Source organism: Elgaria multicarinata, chromosome 6, assembly GCF_023053635.1.
Source record: "Elgaria multicarinata webbii isolate HBS135686 ecotype San Diego chromosome 6, rElgMul1.1.pri, whole genome shotgun sequence".
Lineage (NCBI taxonomy): Eukaryota > Metazoa > Chordata > Lepidosauria > Squamata > Anguidae > Elgaria > Elgaria multicarinata.
Genome location: NC_086176.1, coordinates 11,207,262 through 11,231,201, shown reverse-complemented (window position 1 = coordinate 11,231,201; position 23,940 = coordinate 11,207,262). Strand labels below are relative to the sequence as shown.

The window sequence follows — 23,940 nt, the reverse complement described above, 5'->3', positions numbered from 1 at the left end:
GTGGCACCACTGGACAGCACCATAATCAATTAAAACAGGAAAACCTTTCGCGTACACCAGGGCTTTCTTGACTATCAGCCATATTTGACAATAATCAACCTGCCAATTAACAATATGGGATTGTTCAGTTGACCTGGTGCCCAGACCTAAGGGCTGTAGCTGCATGCAAGAGCATCTGCTTGGCATGCAGAAGGACCCAGGTTCAACCTCCGGCATCTCCAGGCAGAGCTGCGAAAGACCCCTGCCTACAATGTGGAAGAAACAATTTCTCACTTGTCCAGGAAATTACTCCCATCTGCATCTTCAAAGGCCTTTTAAAAACATTCTGTTTATGGCGTTGCTCTGCATTCCATTTCCAAGGCAGCTGACACCAGTTGACTTTCACCACTGCTGCTGCTTCATGTATCTCATGCCGCGATGTCGAGGGAGCGGTCCTTTTCTCCCACACTAGGTGCGTTTCCAAAGTACCAATCAGGTAAGTCACCCCACGTGTTTTCCTCTGCTCGACATGTGACGGCATTCAGGCACAGAGCGCAAATCTCCCCGAGTTCCGGTGTGCTCAGCTGAGACGTCAGGGTGTGGACACCAAGTGAGCGAGCGGCTTTTGGGGAGGAGCTGAAGTTGCAACAGACCTGCCTGCCCTTCCTATGTACATCTCCCCAGAGGGAAACAACGTGTGGTTAATTGGGCAACTGGCAGAATGACACTTGCAGTGGCAGAAGTCCAGCAGAACTTCAGCTGCAGGGTATTCTTGGAAGGACTGCAGCATCTCAGCTCTCTCTCTCTCTGTGTGTCAGTCTCTCCCTCTCTCCATGATATGCCGTAGTCAGTGAGGACAGCCAAGAACCCGCACCCTCTCCTCTTGCTCTTTCAAAGGCTCATTAGGCGTCCTGCTTCGTTTTATGGAAAGAGTGGGGGAATTACGACCCAGAAGATTTTAACAGATATATTTGGAGACGTTTCTCTGCATAAGCAAACTGACTGCCAAACCTGAATTGCCAGCAGGGAGAGCGACCGAACAGCTAAGCAGCTGCCGTCAGTTTCAGCCTGCCTGTGGTGCAGGTTTTTCAGGTCACACACACCTGCCTGTCACACACACACACACACACACACACACACACACACACACGCATAAAGGTGCTGTTTGAGGTAACCGCCTGCACAGGTACTTAAACATTCACCCGGGACCTCGGCTACTTAAAGAAGATCCGGTTGCTTCCCAGGTAAGTACAAGACTGAACTCAAGGCACTGATGTGACCTAAAGCCCAGACTAAGCTTCACGGTCCTCTTAGTGATGCTCCTTCTCTGATGGAAGCAGAAGGCCTGGGCTCAGGTGCGCGCAGGGAAGCCTGGGCATCTTTTAGAAAGAGGTCCCAGGAGGAGTGTCAAGTAGTTCCAAACAGCATGTTCCAAGGCAGGGAGGGTTTTTTTCTCTTCCCTTTTGCTACTTTCATTGTTGCTGTTATTGTTGTTGCTGACATTGTGATTAGGGTTATTGTTTTATAAAGCACTGCCAAATGCATGTCACTCATAGAGTAAGAAAAGCAAGAAACTCAAAGGAAGAGGCAAGGGTGACAAAAAGCAGAGAGGGGAGAGGTAAGGGACACCTGTGGACATTTTCATAAATGTACTGATGTGAGCGTGGGATGCTTTAGTCAAATATTTTTATACTGCCTTTAGACAGGTGACATGTAATGGCATTTGTTATCTAAAAGCATGAGATGGCTGACGTGAAGTGGTATTGACATTATGACCCCTGACAGTGTGTGAGAATTTGTATTCGATGCGTTCAAAAGCAACCGAGAAATGCCAACAGGTCCCGAAGGTTCCCATTTGAAAATTGGAGATACAATTCCACATTCCACGTGGAATGTTGAATTCAAAATTTCACTTACCTGTTCAAAAGACGAATGGCAATTTTGGAAATTCTGCCAGACATCAGGTATTGTGAACGTTCGTTTTAGTTCCATAATACTGTTTTGTGCCTCCCTGAGTCACTGGAAGTTCCAGGGGAGCCATTCGTCCTTGTGAGAAGAGCATATGGAACCTTTCTAGTACCTTTTGTGAAAAAGTTTCATACAAAACTTTTTGCATACAAAACTGAGCCAGAGGAAGCAGGTGCACACTCTGAATGACGACGCTTGTCTTGAAGCACTGTGAGTTCCTCCAAATGTGAGAGCTTTACCTTTGCAGCCTTCAGAGGCACCTTTTATTTTATTTTTGTTCAGCTGGTTTTGCCCACCAGCTGCAAAACTCAAACTTGATTCTCCAACTGCCCATTTTCAAATGGCTTTCAGCCCTCCTGGTGTGGCACAAATTTCACTCCCAAGCAGCCACTGGGTGTCCAAGACAAGCACCTTCAAGCCATACATAAACCTTGAGAGGATGTCAAGGGCTTGCATGGAACAATGCTTTCGGATTGATGCGCTTTGTTTATTGCTGGGACCCTGGCTCATTCTGGTGGTGTCCCCATGCTGTTTCCGTGCATTGAGTAAAACCAGAGGGAACCCCTGTGAAATATGGTGCTATGTTGCATGAGAGCGTTCCCTGTGGAGGGAACGGATGTGTTTCCCTACGAAGGTTCCCTGAGCTCCTTTCCATAAAGGTAGTGCTTGCCAACAGTTTGTTCTGTGGAGGATGGAAGGAGCAGGAAATAAACAGAGGCTAAGAATAGCAACTTAAGCAACGTTGCAGGCAACATGTTCCATGGACCATTGAACGGCTGTGCGGACACAGCAGGGCGGTGGATTCTGGAGACGCATGCATTATTTAGGCATACACTTGTCAAATCATGACAGAGGGTGAAAGAAAAGAGCCTAACCGAAAGGTCTCTCTTCCCAGTGTAATGAGAAGCCTGCCATTGTTTCCGCTGAACAACAACCCACCAAAGGCTTGCCATGCAAATGAGCCATTTGATCAGCAATATTTGTTTGATCCTGTTTCTGTTCCCTAGGCAGCCTGGACAAAAGCTAAGAGCAAGGTCAACCTCCAGAGGAAACTTGGGCCATAGTTAGCCCTAAAGTTTATCTCTGGATTGTCCAGGGGTCAAACCTGTTCATCCAGGTGACACACAGGGGATCCAGTGCTCAGGCAGGGGTTGAACCCTGGATGATCCCAGGATAAACCTTAGGTCTAGCTGTGGCCTTGCTGAGGCAGGTGACTAGGATGGCCTAGTAGAACTTTTCTACATGAGGCATTTATCATGTGCTCATCATTCCCTAGTCATGGCTGTTTTTTCGGGTTCTTTAGACGACAGCATGAACTCCAGTTTCACTTCTGTGTCTAAACAGCTCTTTCGGGAAGCTTTTTTAGAGCAGGGGAAATATAGCATTTGATTGTGAAAGGGAAAGAAAGTGTGATTTCCTCTTGTGTATTTGTGCCATTCTGCTATATTACAGTGCCACCTAGAGATTATGTAGAGAAAAGCAGGAAAGCAAATGCACCTTGTTTAGTGCTTGGATCTCAGTTCTGCGAGGACACCGGAAGTAGCCACAGTGAATTAGCAGCTGATTAACAGCCTTATGTAGAAAAGCTCGTAGGGACGTCTACATGGGTCTAATTTAGGGGACCAGGCATCCTGTTTCAGAACTGCCGAACTCTGATGTCTACATGCGCTGGCACACCTTTTCAGATTTCAGTTGGGGTGGCGCAAGACTCTTAACGAGATTTCATGGCACGCTTTTGGAGCTATTAGAAACTAAATGATCAAAATCACACATCAGTGTATTTCAAGAGCATTTGTGATGGTGTCTTCTTGCTGAGTCACCCTTCCAATGTTTTCAAAAGCAAAGAAACATGCCTTTGAAGTATGCACTTAGAATGTACTCTCATTTCATTGCAGGTAATAATAGAGTTATTCAGGGCAGAACTAGATGTTATGGGGGAAAGAATGGGGGCTCCCCCCTCCCCATTCTTCCTTTCTTGTAATGCTGATGTGGGAGGCTGACGATGGGGACATTGGCAGGAGTGAATCAATGGGAAGATGGTGTCGTGTTTTTCAGAAACTCCCTCCTTCTTGGGAGACAATGAGGCCTGCTAAGTAATCCACAAAGCTTTATTCAAGCAATAAACATCTCTTCCCACCTGAAGAGAGTCTAATATCTAAGAACTTTCCCCTAGGCAAAACTATGCAAACTAAGCGAGACAATTGTCCTTTCAAGAAGAATGGAAAGCCTTTTCCCAAGATGCATTAACTTCAGAGAGACTAGTTCTGAGGCAGCTTCTGACGGGACGCCAGCCGGGCTGACTTTCTCTCGCCTTTCTTTAGCTCCGCCCATTTTAGTCTGTGGCATACTCTAAGATCGGCTAACCTCTCTGTGCTCTCCCCCTCGGAAGACTATTGGCTTCCCACTGACTATTGTTTGCCCTTGAGGAGATAAGGCCCTCACTATAAGACAGTGCTAATGCTGTGCCCGGCTGAGCAAGCTGTGATGCAGCCACATTGACACTCCTTCCCAGCGTCTATATGGGAAGGAGCGCAGTTGTGGGTTTACAGGTGCCGGTGCTACCGCACCTGCCCACCCGAGGCGCCTGGCAGCATCCGCGCCCCCTCTTCTCTGTCCACCACTGCACCTGGGAATGGGCAAGCCGGCCCGAATGAGCTCTCCTCCTTTCCCATGAAGGAGAGAAAAGCCCATTCGGAAGGGAGGGCAAGGGAGACCTCGCACCTGGCTGGCCTGGAAATTGGGGGGCAGATAAGAAACACCCCCAGGAACGGGCTGGAATGCACCCTGCTTCTTCCACCAACCAACCGCTGCGGCTGCTGCTCCTGTCTCTGCCATGTTGATGCTGAACCATGGGCTGGATCCCAGGTAACGGCCGGGCGACAGCAGGAGAGGAGCCCCAGGCCTGGGGAGAGGGTGGGTTACTAAGCTGTCCTTTCGCTAGCTCCCCCCCACCCTTAAAAAGCCTCCACAGAGGCCCGGACCTGGCTCCAAGCTAAAAAAAAGTCAGGCTGAGTCCCCAACTTTTTTAGTGCGGAGCTTTGGGGCTTTGCCCCTGGATCCCTTCAGAGTGGCAGCTGTGTCATGTAACTCACCTGTCGCCACTCCGAAGCTAACCCGGGGTAAAGTGCTCGTGTAGATGTCCCCAAGCTCTGGAGAGGGTTCACTCCCAGCTGGTGAAGAGCCCGTGAGAGTTTCCTCCCCCACTGGTACAGGCTGGCCTGTTTCTGGTGCCGGCTCCTCTACTTCAGAGTCTGATTCTAATTGATCACTTCTTCCAACCCAGGGGAGCAGGGCTAGGTACGACAGATGGGCTGCTCCAACTTTCCCCTGCTTGCCAGTTCTCCCCTACAAGTCATCATTGCCAGCCAAGTGCTAAACAGGAAGTAGGCCTGTCGGGGGGGGGGGGGAATGGAGGGGCAGCCCCAGGGGACAGCACTTACAAAGGAGAATTGGCTGGCCCTGGAGGGGTTAAGTGCTCAGCTCAATCAATTTATTGAAGGCAACCAAATACAGTTTTTAGCCAATTGGTTGAGTGTTCCACCATCCTACTTGCGAGTATTTCCCTGAAAGCGCCCCATAGCTCCTGCATTCCCCCATTATCTCAGTGAACATGGGATGAGGACGACACACTTCCCAAGGTAACGTTTCCTTTGCCCCCTATGTGCAGAACCAGTAAACTGGCCAGAGATGTAGTTTTATTTATTTATTTAGAATATTTATATACCGCTCCCCATTGAAAAATTTCGGAGCGGTGTACAAGATAAAATGAAAATAAAAACAGAACAAAACACTTAAAACAAATTTTAAAAGAAGCAAATACAGAGACTCAAGGCTGCATATTAAGGAAAGGCTTCCTGGAATAAAGATGTTTTCAGGAGGTGCTGAAAGGGGTACAAGGTTGGCACCTGCCTGACTTCCAGGGGCAGGGAGTTCCACAGGAGGGGAGCCACCACATTGAAGGCTCTTCCCCTGGTGGATTCCAATCGGAGGATGGATCTAGGTGGAACCACCAGGAGCAGGCCCTCGGATGACCTCAGTGACCGGGCAGGTTGGTAGGGAAGAAGGCGCTCTCTCAGGTATCCTGGTCCCAAGTTGCTTCCTATGTAATGATCCCATGTGTTCTGGAACAGCTCCCTCCCTCCCTCCCTCCCTTTTCTTTTGGTGTCTCTGCCCGTGATGGCCTCCCGGGCTCTTCTTAAATGGATGCACCAGCCCACACTGGTTGCTCTCTGCCCACAGAGCTGATGGGGATTGCTTCCTGCTGTGAGTAGGGCCAGCTCAAGATATTTCACCATCCTAATTGCCACCTGTTCAAAAGCCACCTGGTCAGAAACATTAATGGCCTGTGCAATTATTTTTTTTACTGTTTGGGTCAGTTGCCAGAACTGGCGGTTGTACAGCCAGCAGGCTGAAAATGCAGTTGCACTGTTGTTTTTTGCTATTAGAACACACGTGGGCATGCAGCCAAATCCGCCCCACGGAGGACATTGCCCATTTGGCTTGAGGAGGCTTCTTCTCCCTCCATGGGTCCCATTCACTCTGGTCCCCCTGTCCTGGAGGCTACCAGGGCTTTGGAAGGGGGCAGCATGAGAAATCTCCTGCCTCCCAATGTGGGGGGAGCAGCACACAGGGGGACCCCATTGTTATCTCCAATCTATTGGAGATAACGCAATGATTTTGGGAGCAGCAGCTTGTCTGGCACTTTCAGGGGTTCCTGCAAGCACTGGATAAGTGGCCTTTGCTTATCCTCTGCCTTCCCACAAAGGGGCAAAGTGACTTTTCCACATAGACCTTCTAAAAGCTTCTCTGCATGAGCAATTTATTGCACCGGTCCTTTACACGATGCCATCAACTTCATGGAACATTGCCCAGAGGGGAAGTTTTCAGTTAGAAATCACATGGTGGTTGTTGATCACTATTTAAAGAAGCCCGTAGTTAACGTGGAAAGACCTGAGGAAAAAAAGCCTGGCGAGGGTCCGGTTTCCCTCCTTACTGTAGAGAACGCCCTGCGTTGGCTAGGTGGATCATCTACCAGGCGTGCTGCCTGGGGACCAAATGATGTCAGGGAAAGTGGCCCTGTCCTCTTGCCTTCATTCAGCCCACAGGGATCTGAGTCAGGGCCATCCACACATGATGCCAGCATAGGTAGAACAGTGCACATGCAAACTGGCAGGTGCTTCTTCCTGTAAATGCAAATAGATGCACTCTGCTGCCATACCAAACCACGCTCCCTCCCACGAGGGTGACGTTGGGGCTCCGGCGTTTTACAGGGTGAATTGTAAATTCAAGGTCCCCGTCCCCCGTCTCAGTTGAATGGTTGCCTGCTGTCTAATCCCAGCACATCTTGTGGACAAGAGAACACACCTGTGGGCTTCCCCCACCACCCGGGGAAAGCAGAATGAGGATGTAGAAAGTGGAGTTGTAGATGTCCCTTTATCAACACTTTGATCTGCAGCGATCAGCAGGAGATCCTGTTTAGTCCCACGCCATAAAAATTTGTTGCATGATTCCTGCATATCAAACCTTTGTTAAGGCTACGGAAGCAGCCTGGGCCATTGCTGCTGACCTGTGAAAAAAAGCCAAGGGCAAGGGGTTGAACCACAGATATGTCTAGGAAATATTTATTGGTATTTGCTAACGCGTTTCGGACTTATGAAGTCCTTCTTCACGGCAATCTAAAAGATATATAATATTTATAAGAGTAAGGAATTGTGAAATCATATATGCTCTTACAATATACTACTACTACTACTAATAATAATAATAATAAATTATATATTTCTTACCCACCTCTCCGATTCGATCGAGGCAGGGAAAAACAGCAAGCATAAAATACATAAAATACTGATTAAAAACATAGCATACACTGTTAAAAAACATTCTAAAAGCTTTCTAAAAAGCATACGAAAAGTATCCTAAAATTCTACTGGATAGGCCTGCTGGAAGAGACCAGTCTTGATAGCTTTAAACTACATTGCAACAAGACATCAAGATATAGAACAATTCATATAAAAATAATTAAAACATAATAAAACCAAGAGGAGTATTCTATGTTACAAAGGTAGATATACTTACTCAAGTAAGAGTATCATTTCAATTTTCTCCAGAGCAAAATGATCTCCTATGTGTGGTGAGTTGCAGAAGAATGTCAAGTATATAAACTCTCAATAAGTAATTGAGAACAGCTGGTCTTCAAAGCAGTGCTGACAAATCAAGAGATTCATTAAGGCCAAATGGAGTGACTGTGTTTGGCCTGGCCTGGCCTGTAGGCACTGCTATCTAGACCTGTAAACACTAAATTCCCTTTATCAGTTTCATACCTATTTCCCTATCATGACTCCCCACCACTATAAATCCTGGGAATCAGAGTATAGTGAGGCTTCTCTGCCAGATACACTTGTCCCTGCTCAGAGTCCTAACGTATGGGATGACAAATCAGTTTTAGGGTCTAAGTGCACTAGATACCTTCAAAGATGTGTGACAAGCGCCCAAGCGTTTCAGGAGAGAACAACTTGGAGCAGAGAAGCAGAAAGGAGAGAGGAGGCCTTTCCCCAGCCCACCAACACCTCCATTCCAAATTGCCCCCTCCTGGTCCGGCTTTTCGCTTCGCAGGCTTCCCAACCTCAAGTCAGGGAGAGCTGTGTATTGTCAGGGGTGGGGCCAGCGGTGCGCCCCTGAGCGCTTTGAATCACGCCGTGCCCCTTTGCGCGAGGAACGAAGAGGGCCACTATGGTACAGATAACCACTCAGTCGCCACCCTTTCCCTGTCAAGCACAGCTCTAGTTTGGCTTTCCTGGGACACCTCTACACGAAGGGTTGGCCCCGGGGTGGCTTCGCAGTAGCGGCATGTCATCTACATGACGCAGCCGCCATTGCAAAGCCACCCGGGGGCAAACCCTGGAAACACTGCTCCAAAAAAGTCAGGCACTTACCCCAACTTTTTTGGCTGCAGAGCCCATGGCGTCCCCTGATTGGTCGCCTCTGGAGAAGTGGCACCCCGGCTGTGGCATGAGCTCCCTAAGGAGGTTCGCTTGGCACCTACATTAAATGCTTTTAGATGCCAGGTGAAGACCTTTTTATTCTCCCAGCATTTTAACAGTCTATAAATAAATTTTAACTTGGTGTTTTAAATTTGTAATTTTGCATTGCTGCTGTTTTGATCTGGTTGAGCTTTTATATTGTATTTTATATTATGGTTTTATACTGTTGTTTTATACTTTGAATGTTTTTAATTTTTGTGAACCGCCCAGAGAGCTCCGCAGATACAGATAATAAAAATAAAAAGAAATGGGGGTGGGTGAGGAGGAACAGGCAGCCAGTGGGAGGAGAGGTGGTTCACCCAGGCCCTCTCACATCCTCCTCTGGCTGCCTCGTTCCTTCCTCCCATTTTTGTTTTTATGATTTGTATCTGCAGAGCTCCACAGATACAGATTATTAAAAAAATTAAAAGGGGGGGAGGTACGGCCCGTTGCTCTCCTCCTCCCCCTCCCCATTTTTATTTTTGTTTTACTTCTCCAGGGGTGCCAGGCCTGGAAAATTCACACTTGCCAGGAAGGAACACAAGTGCGGGTGCAAGGCGCCTCATGGCGCCAACGCGCCGCCATAAAGACGGGGGCCTGGAAGAAGACACTGCGGCGCTTCGCTTGACACAAGGCCGCAGCCCTCTTTGCAGGCACCAGTCAGCAAATTAATATGCAGAGCTGGACTTGGCCTACTCCTGCTTTAAGGGGGGGCGGGGGGAGGTTTTCGTATCCCAGCACAACGATTCTCTCCTCAGGACAGGAGGGCTGCCAGAGGGGAGGGGAGCAGGCACCGCGTTGACAGAGAAGGGCAAGTAACAAAGCTGTGTTCCCTGGAAGAGAGGTTGGATGCAGATTAAGTCTCTATTCAAAACTGGGACAGAACAACCCCTAAACAACATTTGGTGAATGGGCCCAGTGTCCTCCGCGGTTTCATCCTCAGGCGTGCCAGGTCAGCCAGTTACTGTTAGCAGGTAGCTAATGATCATTGGCTCGGAGGCAATGGGTTACGAAAGTTATATAAATCTACATTTTTTTTAGAGCATTAGAACAGAAAAGGGGCAGTGGGGTGGGGGACATCTCCAGGCAAGGGGAAAACACTTTCCTCTATTCTGTGTTTTTCAGCGTTCAGATTTGAATTTTTTTTTGTCATGCAAAACTTTAGTTTCGTGTTTTAAAGCCAAATTAGACATGACATGAAATGCTTCTTTGCATTTAACATTTTATTTATTTATTTATTTATTTAAAAATGCAAATAGCATCAGTAAGGGCATGTGGGGTGTGTGTGTGTGTGTTATTGGTATTGCAGCAGGTATGGAGGGGGAACTTAACCCTTTCTTTCACTGCTGGAGTTATGGAAAATCCCTGTTCTATAACTGGGGGTGGGGAGGGAAATCTCCCATTAGTGCCAATGGGGGAATTTCCTCCCAATGCAAACAGCCATTCTGAGGTTCTTCAAGATTGCAGCAGCAGCAGTAGCGGAGGAAAGAATTCAATTCCCCCCTCCACCCCTGCTGCAATCCAGATAATTATCAGGGTCCCCCAGAAACCCACCCTGGTGTTACTACTTGCATTTTAAAAAAAACTTGTCAGCTCTTTGTGTTTTAAAACCTCACCTGTTAGATGAAAAGATTGCCCTGAGTAGGGTCGCCATGTGGGAAGGAGGCCAGGGCTCCTGTATCTTTAACAGTTATATAGAAAGGGGGATTTCAGCAGGTGTCATTGGTATGCATGCAGCAGCTGGTGAAATCCTCTCTTCATCGCAACAGATAAAGCTGCCGGAACAATACTAGAATGCCCAGATACAAAAGAGGGCAGGGCTCCTGCAGCTTTAACTGTTGTGATGACGAGGGAAATTCACCAGGTGCTGCATGCATACAGAGGACACCTGGGGCTTGTCCATACGGCTGTTTACACCGCCGTAAATGCACATCTTTCCATTTTCAGACAGATAATGCAGCTGCAAATGTGAAGCCATCCAGGGGCAAACTCTGGAAAATCCGCTACAATTTACACTGACTTTTTTGGCAGCGGAGAGGGCTCCGAGGCTCTTAAAAACTAAAAAAAAAAGGTTAAAAAAACATAAAAATGGGAGGGGGAAATAGAGGAGCAGTACCGTTTATTTCCCCCCTCTTTTTTATTTTTATCATCTAAATCTGCACAGCTCCACAAAAACAAATATAAATATAAATGAGAGGACCAGTCAACCCCCATCTGAATATGCAGAGCTCCGCATATTGGGATCTCTAAATTAAGAAAAGGGGGGAGGATTGTAACAGAAATAGGGGATGATTGGGAGATTTTTCTTATTTATTTAAAACATTTCTTGGCCACCTTTCAGGGCAGAAGCTCTCGCAAGGCAACTTATAACAACAAAATACATAAAAACATCTAAAATATTAAAAGCAATGAGTGAGATTGCCCATAAACACAATAAGATAGCAATAAAAACAATAAAAAGCCAACAATAAAGCCAAAAACAACACAATAGCAGCAACGGCAGTAGTCATATCATGAGAAGGCCACAGGGAAATAATATATTTTCGATGCCTTCTTCAAGCCTGCAATGACAGAGCATGGTGGACCTCCAATGGGAGCTTGTTCCAAAGGTGCGGGGCCACCGCAGAGAAGACTTTTGGAAACTGTTATCCAACATTTCTGGAGGGCACCAGGCTGGAGAAGGCGGATATAGGGCCATGCCCTAAAGAGATGCATTCGGCTGGGAATTGGAATTGCTGATCAAACCGCTTAGCAATTGATGCTTTGGTGATCACAGCCCTTTACTGGCAATCTCTAAAATGCTACCTCTTCTATGGACTACCCATGGAGTTCTTTGCTGCAGTGGTTTCAGTATTGATTTTTGCAGGCTCTATATAGGGAATGCATAATGGCTGATGTCACCATTTATTGACGTGAGAATGTCTGCACTGCCCAAACTGGATATGCTGCCACTCTACCTGTGTGCATTGGCGTGCAGACAACAGGTTCAAAGGGTTCAGTTGAACACCCTAATCTGCCGCCATGTTGCAGTAGCAGGGCTGGTGCTAGCTGTAGGAAAGAGTGATAAATTCAGTTGCTCCCCGCCCCGCTCCTCCGGAAGGCCTTTTTCACGGGTGCAGCCGCTGCCCACCCCAGCTCGCTCTTTCACTCACTCACTCAGCCGCTCCCTGCTCCCAGCTGCTCTGCCTGACCTCTCGCCACAGTTGCTGAACAAGGTGGGAGCAGCAGCCACGCTGGGGCCAGGAAGCAGCACGTGGAGGAGCCGAGGAAGGGACTGTTTCTGTAAGTAGTAAGATTGCCCTCCCCTGTCATCAGCCCTGCAGGTACTGTAATGTTTGGGAGAGAGAGAGAGAGAAGCTGTACGTTTATGTGCCTTCTCTCTTCATCACTGCCCCACTGACTCCAGCAAGAGAAAAGAAAAGGGGAAGGGGAAAGAACTGCAATGCCCCCCAGGACCTCCTGGCTAAGGAGGGTTCATTCAGCAGCACCTTTTTCGGAATGCTTGCTAAAACAATTCCTATCTGCCCTTTCTTATTTTAGGGTGTCCAAACCCCTTTTTTAAAGCCGTTCTTTTGGTAAACGTGGTATGTGTGTATCTTGTGCCACTTTAAAACAGAGCTGCAGTACAATCCTATGTACGTCTACTCAGAAGTAAGCCCCACTGAGATCAATCAAACTTATTCTGAGGTAAATGTGCATAGGATGCAGCCTGAAAACAAAGAGAGGATGAAAAAAAGACAGGAGAAAAAGAATTGTAGAAATCGAATAGCAAGGTAACCGTGGGATATTTAACCATATTTAAAGACAATAAGTACAGTAAAATTAGTGCTCCTCTACTTCAGTCCCAATCAAATAATTACAACAGTGCAGTACAGATTATTTGTTAATTAAAAAAATACAGTTTACTTCAGTTTTCATTTATTTCATTTGTTTGATGAATGAAAAAAAGTCCTTTATTACTGTATATTCAATCAAAGTTTACTTTTAAAAAATAAATCCCTGGCCGAACCACCTAATGAAATGAGCTGCGCACGCCTATGCCTGTGTGCAGAAGACCTGCCACATCCTGACAAACTGTGGTGTGAGGCCAATTTAAAGTGCAGCATGGGTGGCTAGGAGGAGAAACCCAAACCTTATCAGGTGTGTCCTTCACCTCTCCAAACTGCTTTTTTAAAGCCACGCCTTCTCCAGGTGGGGCTCCAACACCAGAAGTAATACCTGCTGGGAGAAAAATGGCCTAAGAAAAAACAGGGGCTTGTTGGAGGGGGGTGGCTTTTGCTCTGAAAGGTGGCCTAGAAATATTTTTAAATAAATAGATAAGCGCACACTAACAGTTCCAGTGAGAAAGCATTGCATGTGTTTCCACCTGACCGTGCTTTACTTTAAATTTCCTGCACACAGAGAAGAACCAGCAGGACCTGGATTGGGGCCTGCTATCTACATCTTGTTGCATCCTTTGCGGCCAAATGGAGCATGAATCATGCAGGAGGCACCTCGAAGCCAAAGTTTTTACCACAATTGTGCCACTCTGTGCTTTGTTTGTAAAATATTTTGGAAAGAAAACGCTTTTAAAGAGCACAAAATGTTTCCATGGTGTTATTTCTGGATCACTCTCTCTGCAAAGGTTTAAATATTGCCACAGAGCCTCATATCCAGCGATATGGAGATGGAATCGATTTCTTTTTGTGGCTTTGTTCCTCTTGGTTAACCTTGAGAAAGTTTACTTGCCTTTCTGCGCTGCAGTTTTGCTGTTTCTGAAATGCTGATGCAGTAGTAGTTCTGATGATGGAGTAGTTCTGTAGCTTACCTGCGATTTCAAATCCTTTAGGGACTCTGGGTGAAATGCTTCTCAGACAGAGAAGAGAGAGACTACTAGTATTGATACATTTTAGCAATGGTATTCTATTTTCAAATTATGCCATCAGAAACGGCTTGATGTGAACAGACTGACATTACCGAAATCCCATTGAAATAGATGATAGTTAAACTATGGACCTCATCACCACGATGTGTAGAGATGGCCATCAACTTGGCCAATTTTCAAAGACAATTTCATGGAAGATAAGGCTATCTGTGGCTACTGGTCATGATGGCTGTATATTGCCCTGCTTCTGTTGCCGCCTGGTGAGAGTTGGGCGAGGAGCCTTGTAGAGCTGGACGTCCGGCACGGCTGGTGGAATGACCCCCTGCTTCCCATCTTCCCCTGCTCTGCAGCCTGATGAAACAGCTCCTGCCCAGTGACAGGGACCTGCTGGGAGCAAGTGTTAGATATGAACAAGATATGCATAGAGAAGCCCATTTACTTTTGCATAATTCGCATTGAAATTGCAGATAACCGCTCGTGACTTTTGCAGAGCAGCCCAGAAGCACTCAGGTAGCTCCCTAAGATTAGGAAATCTGCTGGCCTGGCCTATAAAGCTGGCAGGGGCAGGATTTGCAGCAGAGAAGCAGTACGGTGGGGAGAGGACCCTTAACCCTCCCCCTCTCCCCAGGTTCTCCAGACCAAATGATCCCCAATGACCTTTCCTCCTAGCAAAGTTCAAGATAATCTCAAATAACTGTTTTGAACCCCAGGAAAGAAGTAGCATATGAGAAGGTGATTTAGGATGGCAAAGAAATGGTTAAACACCCATCCCACCGCACATTTTTTCACTGCTCCAAATTTCCCCCTCCTGAAGCGATTACTTTCTCACTTTTTTTCCTTTCCTTTTTTAAAAAAAGAATGTTTTGGGTGAGGGATGTGCGACGCTGGGAAATCCGGTTCCTTTTGGACTCGGCGGAATTCTGCGGCATGTACGATTTGATTTGCATTTGTGAACCATTCTGTGGGCTTTTCCCCAAACCCCGGGAACACTTTTGCACATTTGTTTTCCTGCAGGCACTGCAATTTGCACACATTTCCGAGCAATTTGTGCCAATTATGGCTGAATTTGCACAAATTGTTCAGAAATTTGCAGAAATTGCAGGAGCAGTGGAGTGGGAGGAATGTGCAAAATGCCTAGAAAATCCACAAACTGGCCCAACTCACTGCAGACTGAGCAGGCCGCCAGAGCAGGAATCAGAATGACATCCAGGGCAGGGGTGGGTGTGTGCTGAACCTAGGAAAACCCATCGAATTCCATTCCCCAAATGCATTTCTCTGACACCTCTAGTTGACAGCTCTTGCGCAGTTAAATCCTAAAAACATGGAAAGATGCCTTAAATCTGGTCAGACTATTCACTTAGCTCAGTATTGCTTCCTCTGACTGGCAGCGGTTTTTCAGGGGCTCAGGCAGAAAAGGCTCCTTCCTATCATCTCAATGTCTGGTCTTTTAAATGGAAACACCAGAGGCTGGATGCATGCAAAGTATGTACTCTAACCATTGAGCTAAAGCTTCTCATCTAAGAATTGCCTTGCTGGATTCAACAGAAGCTGAATCTAAACAAGCCCTCTGTCTCCAACAAATCTACGATGTCAAATCCCATTGGTCCGGAGAGAGCAAAGAAAGTTGTTGTTTTCCGGATAGCAAATGGTATTGTTTGGATCTGTCGTAAGCCATCTCGGAGACCATTTGATCAAAAGCTGGGGTATAGATCTATAAGATACACAAATAAACATGAGACATTGCAGGCCTTCAGGGAATTATCTAGGGAATTGTTTCTTGAGTGAAACATTCCTGTTTCACAAGAGCCTTTTAGATAAATGAGGAAATAATAAACAGTCCTGGGTTCTGTTTCAAATGCAGATTGACAAGTGTAAAATTAGCACAGTATCTCTATAAATAGAACACCCAGTTCCTAACATTCTCTCTCTTTATCACATCATCAGAAGCCCAAGCTTCTATCTCACTCTAGCACCAAACTAGGAAGCAGAGCATGAAGGAGGGTCATCTGAGCTATGTGTGTCTACACAAATGCACATACACAGATGGCGCAGACCCTGTGGGCAGGGTGACATAATTATGGCGTCATGCTGTTGCCACATGCTGATTAGTGTCCTGCCTGCCAGCAGTGATGCACAATGTTGTCACTGGTGGGTGGTGGAGGTATTGCCAGGGACTCTATGGGAGTAGCTGTCAGTGTTGCGTGTTGCTTCTACAGCTAAGTCCTGTGCTTTCTACTTTGCTGTTGAAAGAGTGCAGAGGATTGTGACTCCTTTACGTCAGGGTTTGCCCTAACATACCAGCCGCTAGCATAATAGGATCACAGGACATATCAGCAAGGTATTTATATATTTGTCAACCTATTCTTTCAGTCATTCTAATTTCTAAAACTGAAATAGGAAATGTTAAATGAAATTACCTAGCTAATCGCTAATAGAATCAAGCCTTTCAAGCAACATGTGTTACAGTCAGTAGTTTCACAATGAATGAGCCATTTGCAGGTGGGTTCTGGACAACTAATGCATAGATCTGTTGATAACCACACTGGATATTTGTTTATTTTACTAACAAATTCCATCCCATCTGTAGGAGCTGCTGCTATAGAGATTGCTGTGTTTTAAAAGATACTGAGAAATAGACCTTTTAGATATATGTATATTTGTGTGGGTGGGTATGGAAACAGCCCCCTCTGATCAGCTGCCCTTTCGCAAATTCCTGAATTGTATGATATCCCTTTACCTGTCTACCAGTAGTTTCAGGTGTTTAGTGTACAATCACCACTCCTTCATGCAATTCTACTGAAGTTTTCTGCACAAGGCATTTATCATGTGTTCATCATTACCTACCCACAGATGTTTATGGATTCTTTAAACAATGTCATGATCCTCCAGTTTCACTTCTTTGTCTAAAGAACAATTCAGAGACTTTTTTTTTTAGAACACGGAAAATGCAGCATTTAATTGTGAAAGCAAAAGAAACTGCTTTTTTCACTTATGTATTTTCACTATTATTTTCTACCACAGTGCCACCTAAAGCTTATGTAGCAAAAAAGCCGGAAAGGAAATGCTCTTCATATAGTGCTTGGATCGCAATTCTGTGATCAAACCAAAAGTAAATATAGTCGATTAACAGCCTCTTGTCCAAAAGCTTGTAATCATCCAGTTGTAACCCTCCCATGTTTTTCCACTGCTTTCCCCATCTTTTCTTACCACAGAAAATCCATTGAGCAGAACAGCAGCACAATCTCTGGATAGAAAAATAAGCAATTGAAGCACAGTGGGAGGAGTTGTCACTAGAGAAGATGGATGATGTGTTAGGGATTCCCCAACTTTCTCTAGTGCAGGCAGTACAATTCCAATTTCAGAGCCCAATAACAAGCAAGGGAAATTAAGCCTAGTAGCTTTGTGAAATTGACTAGATAGGGCTGTCTGATTAGATCATGCTGTGAAATGGAATAGACCAGAGATGGGGCATTCTCAATTGAAATTGGCTAGACTTGCAACCTGATCCATAACCATGTATACTTGGAAGTAAGCTTAGCTTCAGTCCCATAGCTCTGTCCTGCAGGCACTAAAAAACTCTTTAAAAAAACTTTTAAACTTTATGCTACTTCAAAAACTGTCAAATACACATGCACACATAACATATGCTGCTAAAATGATGCTGAAAAGCACCTGCTTCAAACTGTAGGGAGATGGGTGGGTGTGGTGAGGTATGAGGAGTGGAGAAAAGGAAGGGTACACAACTCTCCCCACATGGTGATGTCACGGCCACCATTTGGACAGAAAATTGTGAGATGAATGAATGCGCCTTAAGAAAATACTCTCGACGCCTGGTGTGGACAGTCAATTGAAATTCCGCTTGTAGCTCACAGTGGAAGAGCAATGCTTGTAGCACTAGGAGCCTTCCAATTGGAAAATGCTTATGGTACAAATGTAAGCAGTTGAACACCAGTTTTACTTTCACAACTTTCCTCAAAGAAAGCTGGGAATTGTAACCGAACGAGAGCAATGAGAATTCTTTGTTAGGGATCTTTTGTTCCCTTCACACAACTACAGTTCCCAGGATTTCTTGAATGACAGCTCCACCAGGTTAAGTCTGTGGTGTAGATCTGTCTCAAGTGAAACTATGACTTATTGTCATATTTTAATCTTTGCAGTTTGAAATCATAGAATAGTAGAGTTGGAAGGGACCTATAAGGCCATTGAGTCCAACCCCCTGCTCAATGCAGGAATCCACCCTAAAGCATCCCTGACAGATGGTTGTCCAGCTGCCTCTTGAATGCCTCCAGTGTGGGAGAACCCACAATCTTCCTCTTGACTTTCAGAAATGATGGTTTTAATGGAAATATCAGATTTAGGGAAATATCAGATTTACAGAAATAATCTTGTAATCAAGCAACACCGTTTAGAGTTCTTCAGTATCATGCATAGATGCCAGATCTACGTTCTTCTGACAATATGGTCATTCACAGGATAAACTTCCCCAAAAACTTTGTACAAAATTCCCCTGAGCTCATTTTAATGAATATTCACTAGATGGTGGATATTTACAGAATATTTTATATTTGTTTTTGCATCCAGCTGTACTTAATTTCAGTATTAATATTTGTCCACTTTTTATAATTGACATGTAATAGTATTAGGATTTGATGATGTCCTAGAGCAGAGATAAAACGTTATTCAATATTTGACTGCAGTTTATCATTAACGTGCAATGTTGGCTAGCATTTTAAAGTTGACAACTTATGAGAGTTCATATTTGATCTGTGCAAAATTCAAAACAATAAAGAGTTGCCAATGAGTGTCAAGCACTCAAACATTGAACTATATGGAGGGGAGTTTTACATTCAAAATGCCAATTTCCAATTCAGCGTTTCACGTTTAAATGTTGAATGGCAAAACTGGAGCATTAGTCAAAAATCTTTGTCCGCTGCTTCAAAAGGAAGAGTCAGGTGGCAAACTTTGGGCAGGGTCTAACTCTAGCATCTGTGCGTCTTTCTCTCTAGCTTGCTATTGCCATCAAACCTGTGCAGAGAGAAGATGTCCACGGAAACAGCTGTCAGCCCCACAGAAGAACAGTTGGAGATTTTGGAGTATAACTTCAACAAAGTGAACAAGCACCCTGACCCAACCACCCTTTGCCTTATTGCTGCTGAGGCAGGGCTGACCGAGGAAGAGACGCTGGTGAGACCCTGAGTCGCAGAACAGGGAGGCCAGCCCCGGAATCCAGGCCTGTGGGAGACTCCTCTTCATTAGGCTCTGGACACGCAGGGCGTCTTTCCTTCCACTTTCCTGCCCATAGTATAAGCATCCAATGTGTTTGCCATTCATCCAGATATGCTTGTTCGCCACTCGGTAGCTACAGCAGCAAGTGGTGACTTGTACATGTGAATGGAACTTTACCAGGCTCCACAGAGAGAATTTTTACACTGCCCCATGTGACGTCAGGGCCAAACGAGATGTGGCAGCAAGGGCCGTTGCATTGGTAAATGCCTAACTCCTGCCCTCTGTCTCCATTGCTGACGGGAGTTTTCTTCCCAGCCTGGGCTAATTTCTGATATTGCAAATGGGTTGGGGGGAGGGGTTAAGTGCCTGTAGTGATGAATTATTGGCCCAGTTCAGATGACACGCTAAGCCACGCTGGTTAAGCATTTTGAGCTAAACATTATGGTTTAGCAGGTCTTGTGAACCACGACTTAGCATGTTGTATGAACCATTCTTAACCATGGTGGCTACATAACCATGGTTTAAACATGTTCACTAACCATTTGCTGCGCTAACCATGGCTTAGCAGGGAAGTAAAGAGGCCAGAGGAAGAAATTCCAGCCACCTTCATATTAAAATTGAACCTGCTGCACCCCCATCCTACCCTACTCTTATAGGATATACATGAAGAGGGCAGGTATGTGAATGAAATGATGTGGCTGCCTCATTATGGCCTGGTTCAGACTTAATGACAACCCAGAGTTGTAGTTGAATTGTGGGTTGTTGTTAAGGTGTGAGCCCTGTGTTATGGTTCAACTATTTGTTGTTAACCATCAACAACACAGGCAGAGAACCCATGGTTTGTTGTTGGATTGTGAACTCTTGAGTTGTTCATGGTAAACTACCCATAGTTAAACCAAGTTCAGGGTTCAAATGTAACAACAACCCATGATTCAATAACTCATGTTCAACCCATCCTATGGATTAAGCATGGGTTGTTGTTGAATCATGAGTTATCACTGAATCAGGAATTGTCGTTTAATCATGGGTTGTCGTTACGTCTGAACCGCACACTGTCATTATGCGTGAATCTGGTCACTTGGTTTCATTTCAATGGATTCAATTTGCACATGCAATTTGGGGCAATCAAGCAATGAGGATTTGAGCATCACAGAGCTGGCCTGACTGGATTTGGTACTCTTGTGGCGAGTGTGTTTCCCAACCCCAGCCATGTAGTTTAGCGAGTTTTTGGAACTCTGCTAGCAGCTGCAGTGACCAAACATGACTTTGGTTGGGGAGACTTTCTAAACCAGTCTGCCCCAATCTGAGCTTACATGGCTGATTTTTATCACCATGTGCCTTTATCCCAATGTACAGGGCTAGACATCGCCATTTCTCTGTATTTATTTCACCATGTTTCTTGATGTCCACAGAAATGGTTCAAGAAGCGCCTGGCGGAGTGGAGGAAATCGGAAGGGCTCCCTTCAGAGAGCGGGTCTGTCAGAGATTGACTTGAACTTTCCCTGGAAAACCAGTGATTCCTTTTGCTGTGGAACACCACGTTGCTGTAAAACTCATTTTTCCCCTTGTTATTTAACCTGCTGCCTTATTTAAAATGTACATAACCTGATAGGGGGAATAACTGTATGAAATCATATATGCTGGTTATAATGTAATATTTTACAACAAAAAAAGGATAAAGTAAATCCCACTGATGACAGCTACTTTTGCAATGGCATGGAGGGTTGGATGTGGTTAAGAATAATAACGACATTGCCCTGAATTCCTGGCAAAACCAACCTGAATGAGCAGACTGGGTGATATATATGCATTTTCAGTGCCAGAGCAAAGAAGAGCAGTCTCCAGAAAACCAACTGCATTACTCCACAACGAAGAGCTTGAGAGAACATTGGGGGCATGATCGGTGGAGGCCTTGGTATATGCAACAGGGGACCCCTCCAGAAGACCAAGTTGCAGCTTCTAGCACCTCTGGATGCAGAAAAATTACATCGTACCATTACTATGGGCCAGGTGCAGCAATACACACAAGGAAAAAATCCGTCTGTACCACTCAGCAGGGTATGTAGCAGCCAATGTAGGCTGCTTGCAGCGGGATCATGTGAAGACACAATTTGCCAGTGCATTCAATAATGGCTGGATCCTGAATACACCAATGCATCCAGCTTCTTCCTCCTTCTGATTTTAATTTTGGTGGACACTGCATTATTAAGAGAGCTGTCCGCTACTCTTAGAGGACAACTTCTTCGTTGGTCTGGCACAAAGCACCTAGCATCCAGGTATGCTACCCAGGTCCACCCCGCCGCATAAGGATTGGATCATGCCATAGTTAATTGGATGTCAACACATCTAAATGAAAATTTGCGCATGCTTATACAACGGCCACATGTCTTTTCTCCAAAAGGCATTCCACTAAATAAGAAGGAATATTTCCCCCCAAATATGTTAATAAAATCAAACGTTGTACTCAAACTGGATGTGTGTGCCTCTGATTTGACTTGCTGTCTGTCTACCCGCCAAATCCCAGTATTCTATCACCCTCTATCACCCAGTATTCTACCCAAGAAATAGAACCCAAAATGTCACTTTATAACCGTTGCACGTTGTATCCAGTCCTGGATAATCCAGTCCCACCCAACCAATCCACATGCAGCAAATATGCCACTATTCATCTAATTTGGGGAAAATTCAAAGAAGTTTAAAATTTACTGATGTTTTGAAAACCACAATGTAAACTTTGATGATAATCTGAAGAACAATGTTTTAAAATCGGTGTTGGTGTTTAATCCTCTCAGTTCCAGGCACAGTTAGGTTACATTTCTAATCTGCTCAATAACTAATGTTCTCTGGGCAGATTACAAACAGTTTTTAAAAAAACCCTAAAATGCCATAGAGCAGTTAAAAATACAAGTATTTAAAAGCATAAAATACAATATGATGCAATACAATAAACAACACAGGAATTGATAAAACAGCCATAAAAACCTAGAACTAGCTTTCTATAATGCCTGGGAGAAAAGAAATGTTTTTGCCTGGCGCCAAAAAGATAACAACATAGGTGCCAGGCGACCCTTTTTGGGCCCTCTCTCCTATAGCTACCCATCTAGATTCCTTTGGTGGGAGCACCCAGAAGAGGGCCTCCAAAGGTGACCTAAGCATCTGAACAGGTACAGGAGACATTTAAGATACACTGGTCCCAGGCTGTTTAGAGCTTTAAAGGACAACACCAACACTTTGAATTTAACCTGGAAACTAACTGGAAGCCAGTGCAGCTGACATAGCATGGCAATTACATTATCATATTGGCCAGTCCCAGTTAGTAAACTGGCAGCTCTGTTTTGAACTAACTGAAGTTTCTGAATCGTCTTCAAAGGTAGGGTGACCATATGAAAAGGAGGACAGGGCTCCTGTACCTTTAACTGTTGTGATGAAGAGGGAATTTCACCAGGTTATCCATATATACGAATAACACCTGCTGAAATTCCCTTTTCTATGCAACTGTTAAAGATACAGGAGCCCTGTCCTCCTTTTCATATGGTCACCCTATCAAAGGTAGCCCCACGTACAATGCACTGCAGTAATCTAATTGGGTGTTTACCAGTGCCTGGATAAAGGTCACCAGACTATCTCTGCCCAAATTAGGTTGTGGCTGGTATATCAACCTAAGTTGATAAAAGGTGTTGGTATAGTTGGTTTTTTGGCGTATTGGTCCCACCCTTTTGCCTTCAGCCTCCCCCCCCCCCCCACTTCCAAAATTGAATGCAGCGCTTTCGGCTGAAAGAGGTGCAAACCCATTCACCCCATGTAGATAATATTGCAGTGGGTAGATCAACTTCCTGTTTTCCTATGTCCAGTAACAGGAAAGTTACAGAAGAAAGGAAGTATTTATAATCTTATTTCACAAATGGGAATTTCTGTAAGGTACTGACACATTTCACTAAAATTAGGCAAACCTTATGGTTATTATGAAATCTGTGATGACTGGTGGAGAAATAATACTTTCTCCTCAAAGCGTGAGTGACGTCCCTTGGAGCACCCAATATCCCATTCTGTCTGGGTGTAGAGAGTCTCACTGGATCTGAGGATGGATGGATTTAAACCACAGCAATGGGGATTGCTCCTAAATTTCAGAATTCTTTGTATTTCAACCACTATGCAATCAACAGTTATTGGGGAAAAAAGAATACTCAACCTAGCTATTGTAATTTTTATAAGCATGTACTTTAAAGCTAGCTGAAAACTGCAATCTTGGAAAGACACTGGGTGAAAATGCTCTCCTGTTGGCTGACAAGATTCTGACATTACAGTGTTCAGTTCCTCCAGCCACTATAGACTGAGCTATAGCTATTAAATTGAATTTTCACTCCCTTTTCTGACTTTTTTTTATATATAATTCTGCTGTCACCTGGCAGAACCCAAATCCTTTCAGGCATTTACAGTGGGTAAGTTGAAGTCTTTTAGATAAGAGGAAAGCGGTGTCTTTGTTTTGTCCGCCATTGTGTCACTTTTTGCAGGCCACCCAAACAACTTGCCTTCACACAGCAGGCCTTTTGAGGATGAGAAGCTTGTGTCCTCATTTGAGGAGGAGATGGGGAACTCTCTGTCCACTCAGACGTCTAGGAATCGCATTGGTGGAGAGCAAAATGCAGGGAACAGCATCAGCTGGGGCAGGGGAGGCTGTTGGACCAGACTGAAAGGAGAGGCCACGGATTGTGTGTTGTCTCCCCTGTTACAGAGGGAAACCCTTCTTGGTTGTGGGGCAAAAGAGATGGGAACAGAGCAGGGCTGACAGAAAACTGTAGAGAGAAGGAGGTAGTGGTAGGTGGATTGAAGCTCCTTTCACTTAATCCTCCAACAGCACTTGCAATCCAACACATCTGGAAGGTT

At 45.2% G+C, this 23,940-nt stretch overlaps 1 protein-coding gene across 1 annotated transcript; it reads left to right on the top strand.

Moving 5' to 3' along the window:
• The first annotated feature begins 769 nt into the window (after window positions 1-769).
• On the top strand, window positions 770-20,874 carry HOPX (HOP homeobox). The gene is made up of 3 exons (XM_063128485.1): window positions 770-1,223; window positions 18,837-19,014; window positions 20,469-20,874. The coding sequence occupies exons 2-3, from the start codon at window positions 18,871-18,873 to the stop codon at window positions 20,544-20,546; spliced, it is 222 nt and encodes a 73-aa protein (XP_062984555.1). The 5' UTR covers window positions 770-1,223; window positions 18,837-18,870; the 3' UTR covers window positions 20,547-20,874.
• The last annotated feature ends 3,066 nt before the right edge of the window (window positions 20,875-23,940 follow it).

Bases quoted from the DNA above. Each gene is read 5' to 3' on its own strand.
- HOPX (XM_063128485.1), top strand. From the start codon at position 18,871: ATGTCCACGGAAACAGCTGTCAGCCCCACAGAAGAACAGTTGGAGATT. The intron at 19,015-20,468 runs GTGAGACCCTGA...TGATGTCCACAG, and splicing joins TGACCGAGGAAGAGACGCTG to AAATGGTTCAAGAAGCGCCT.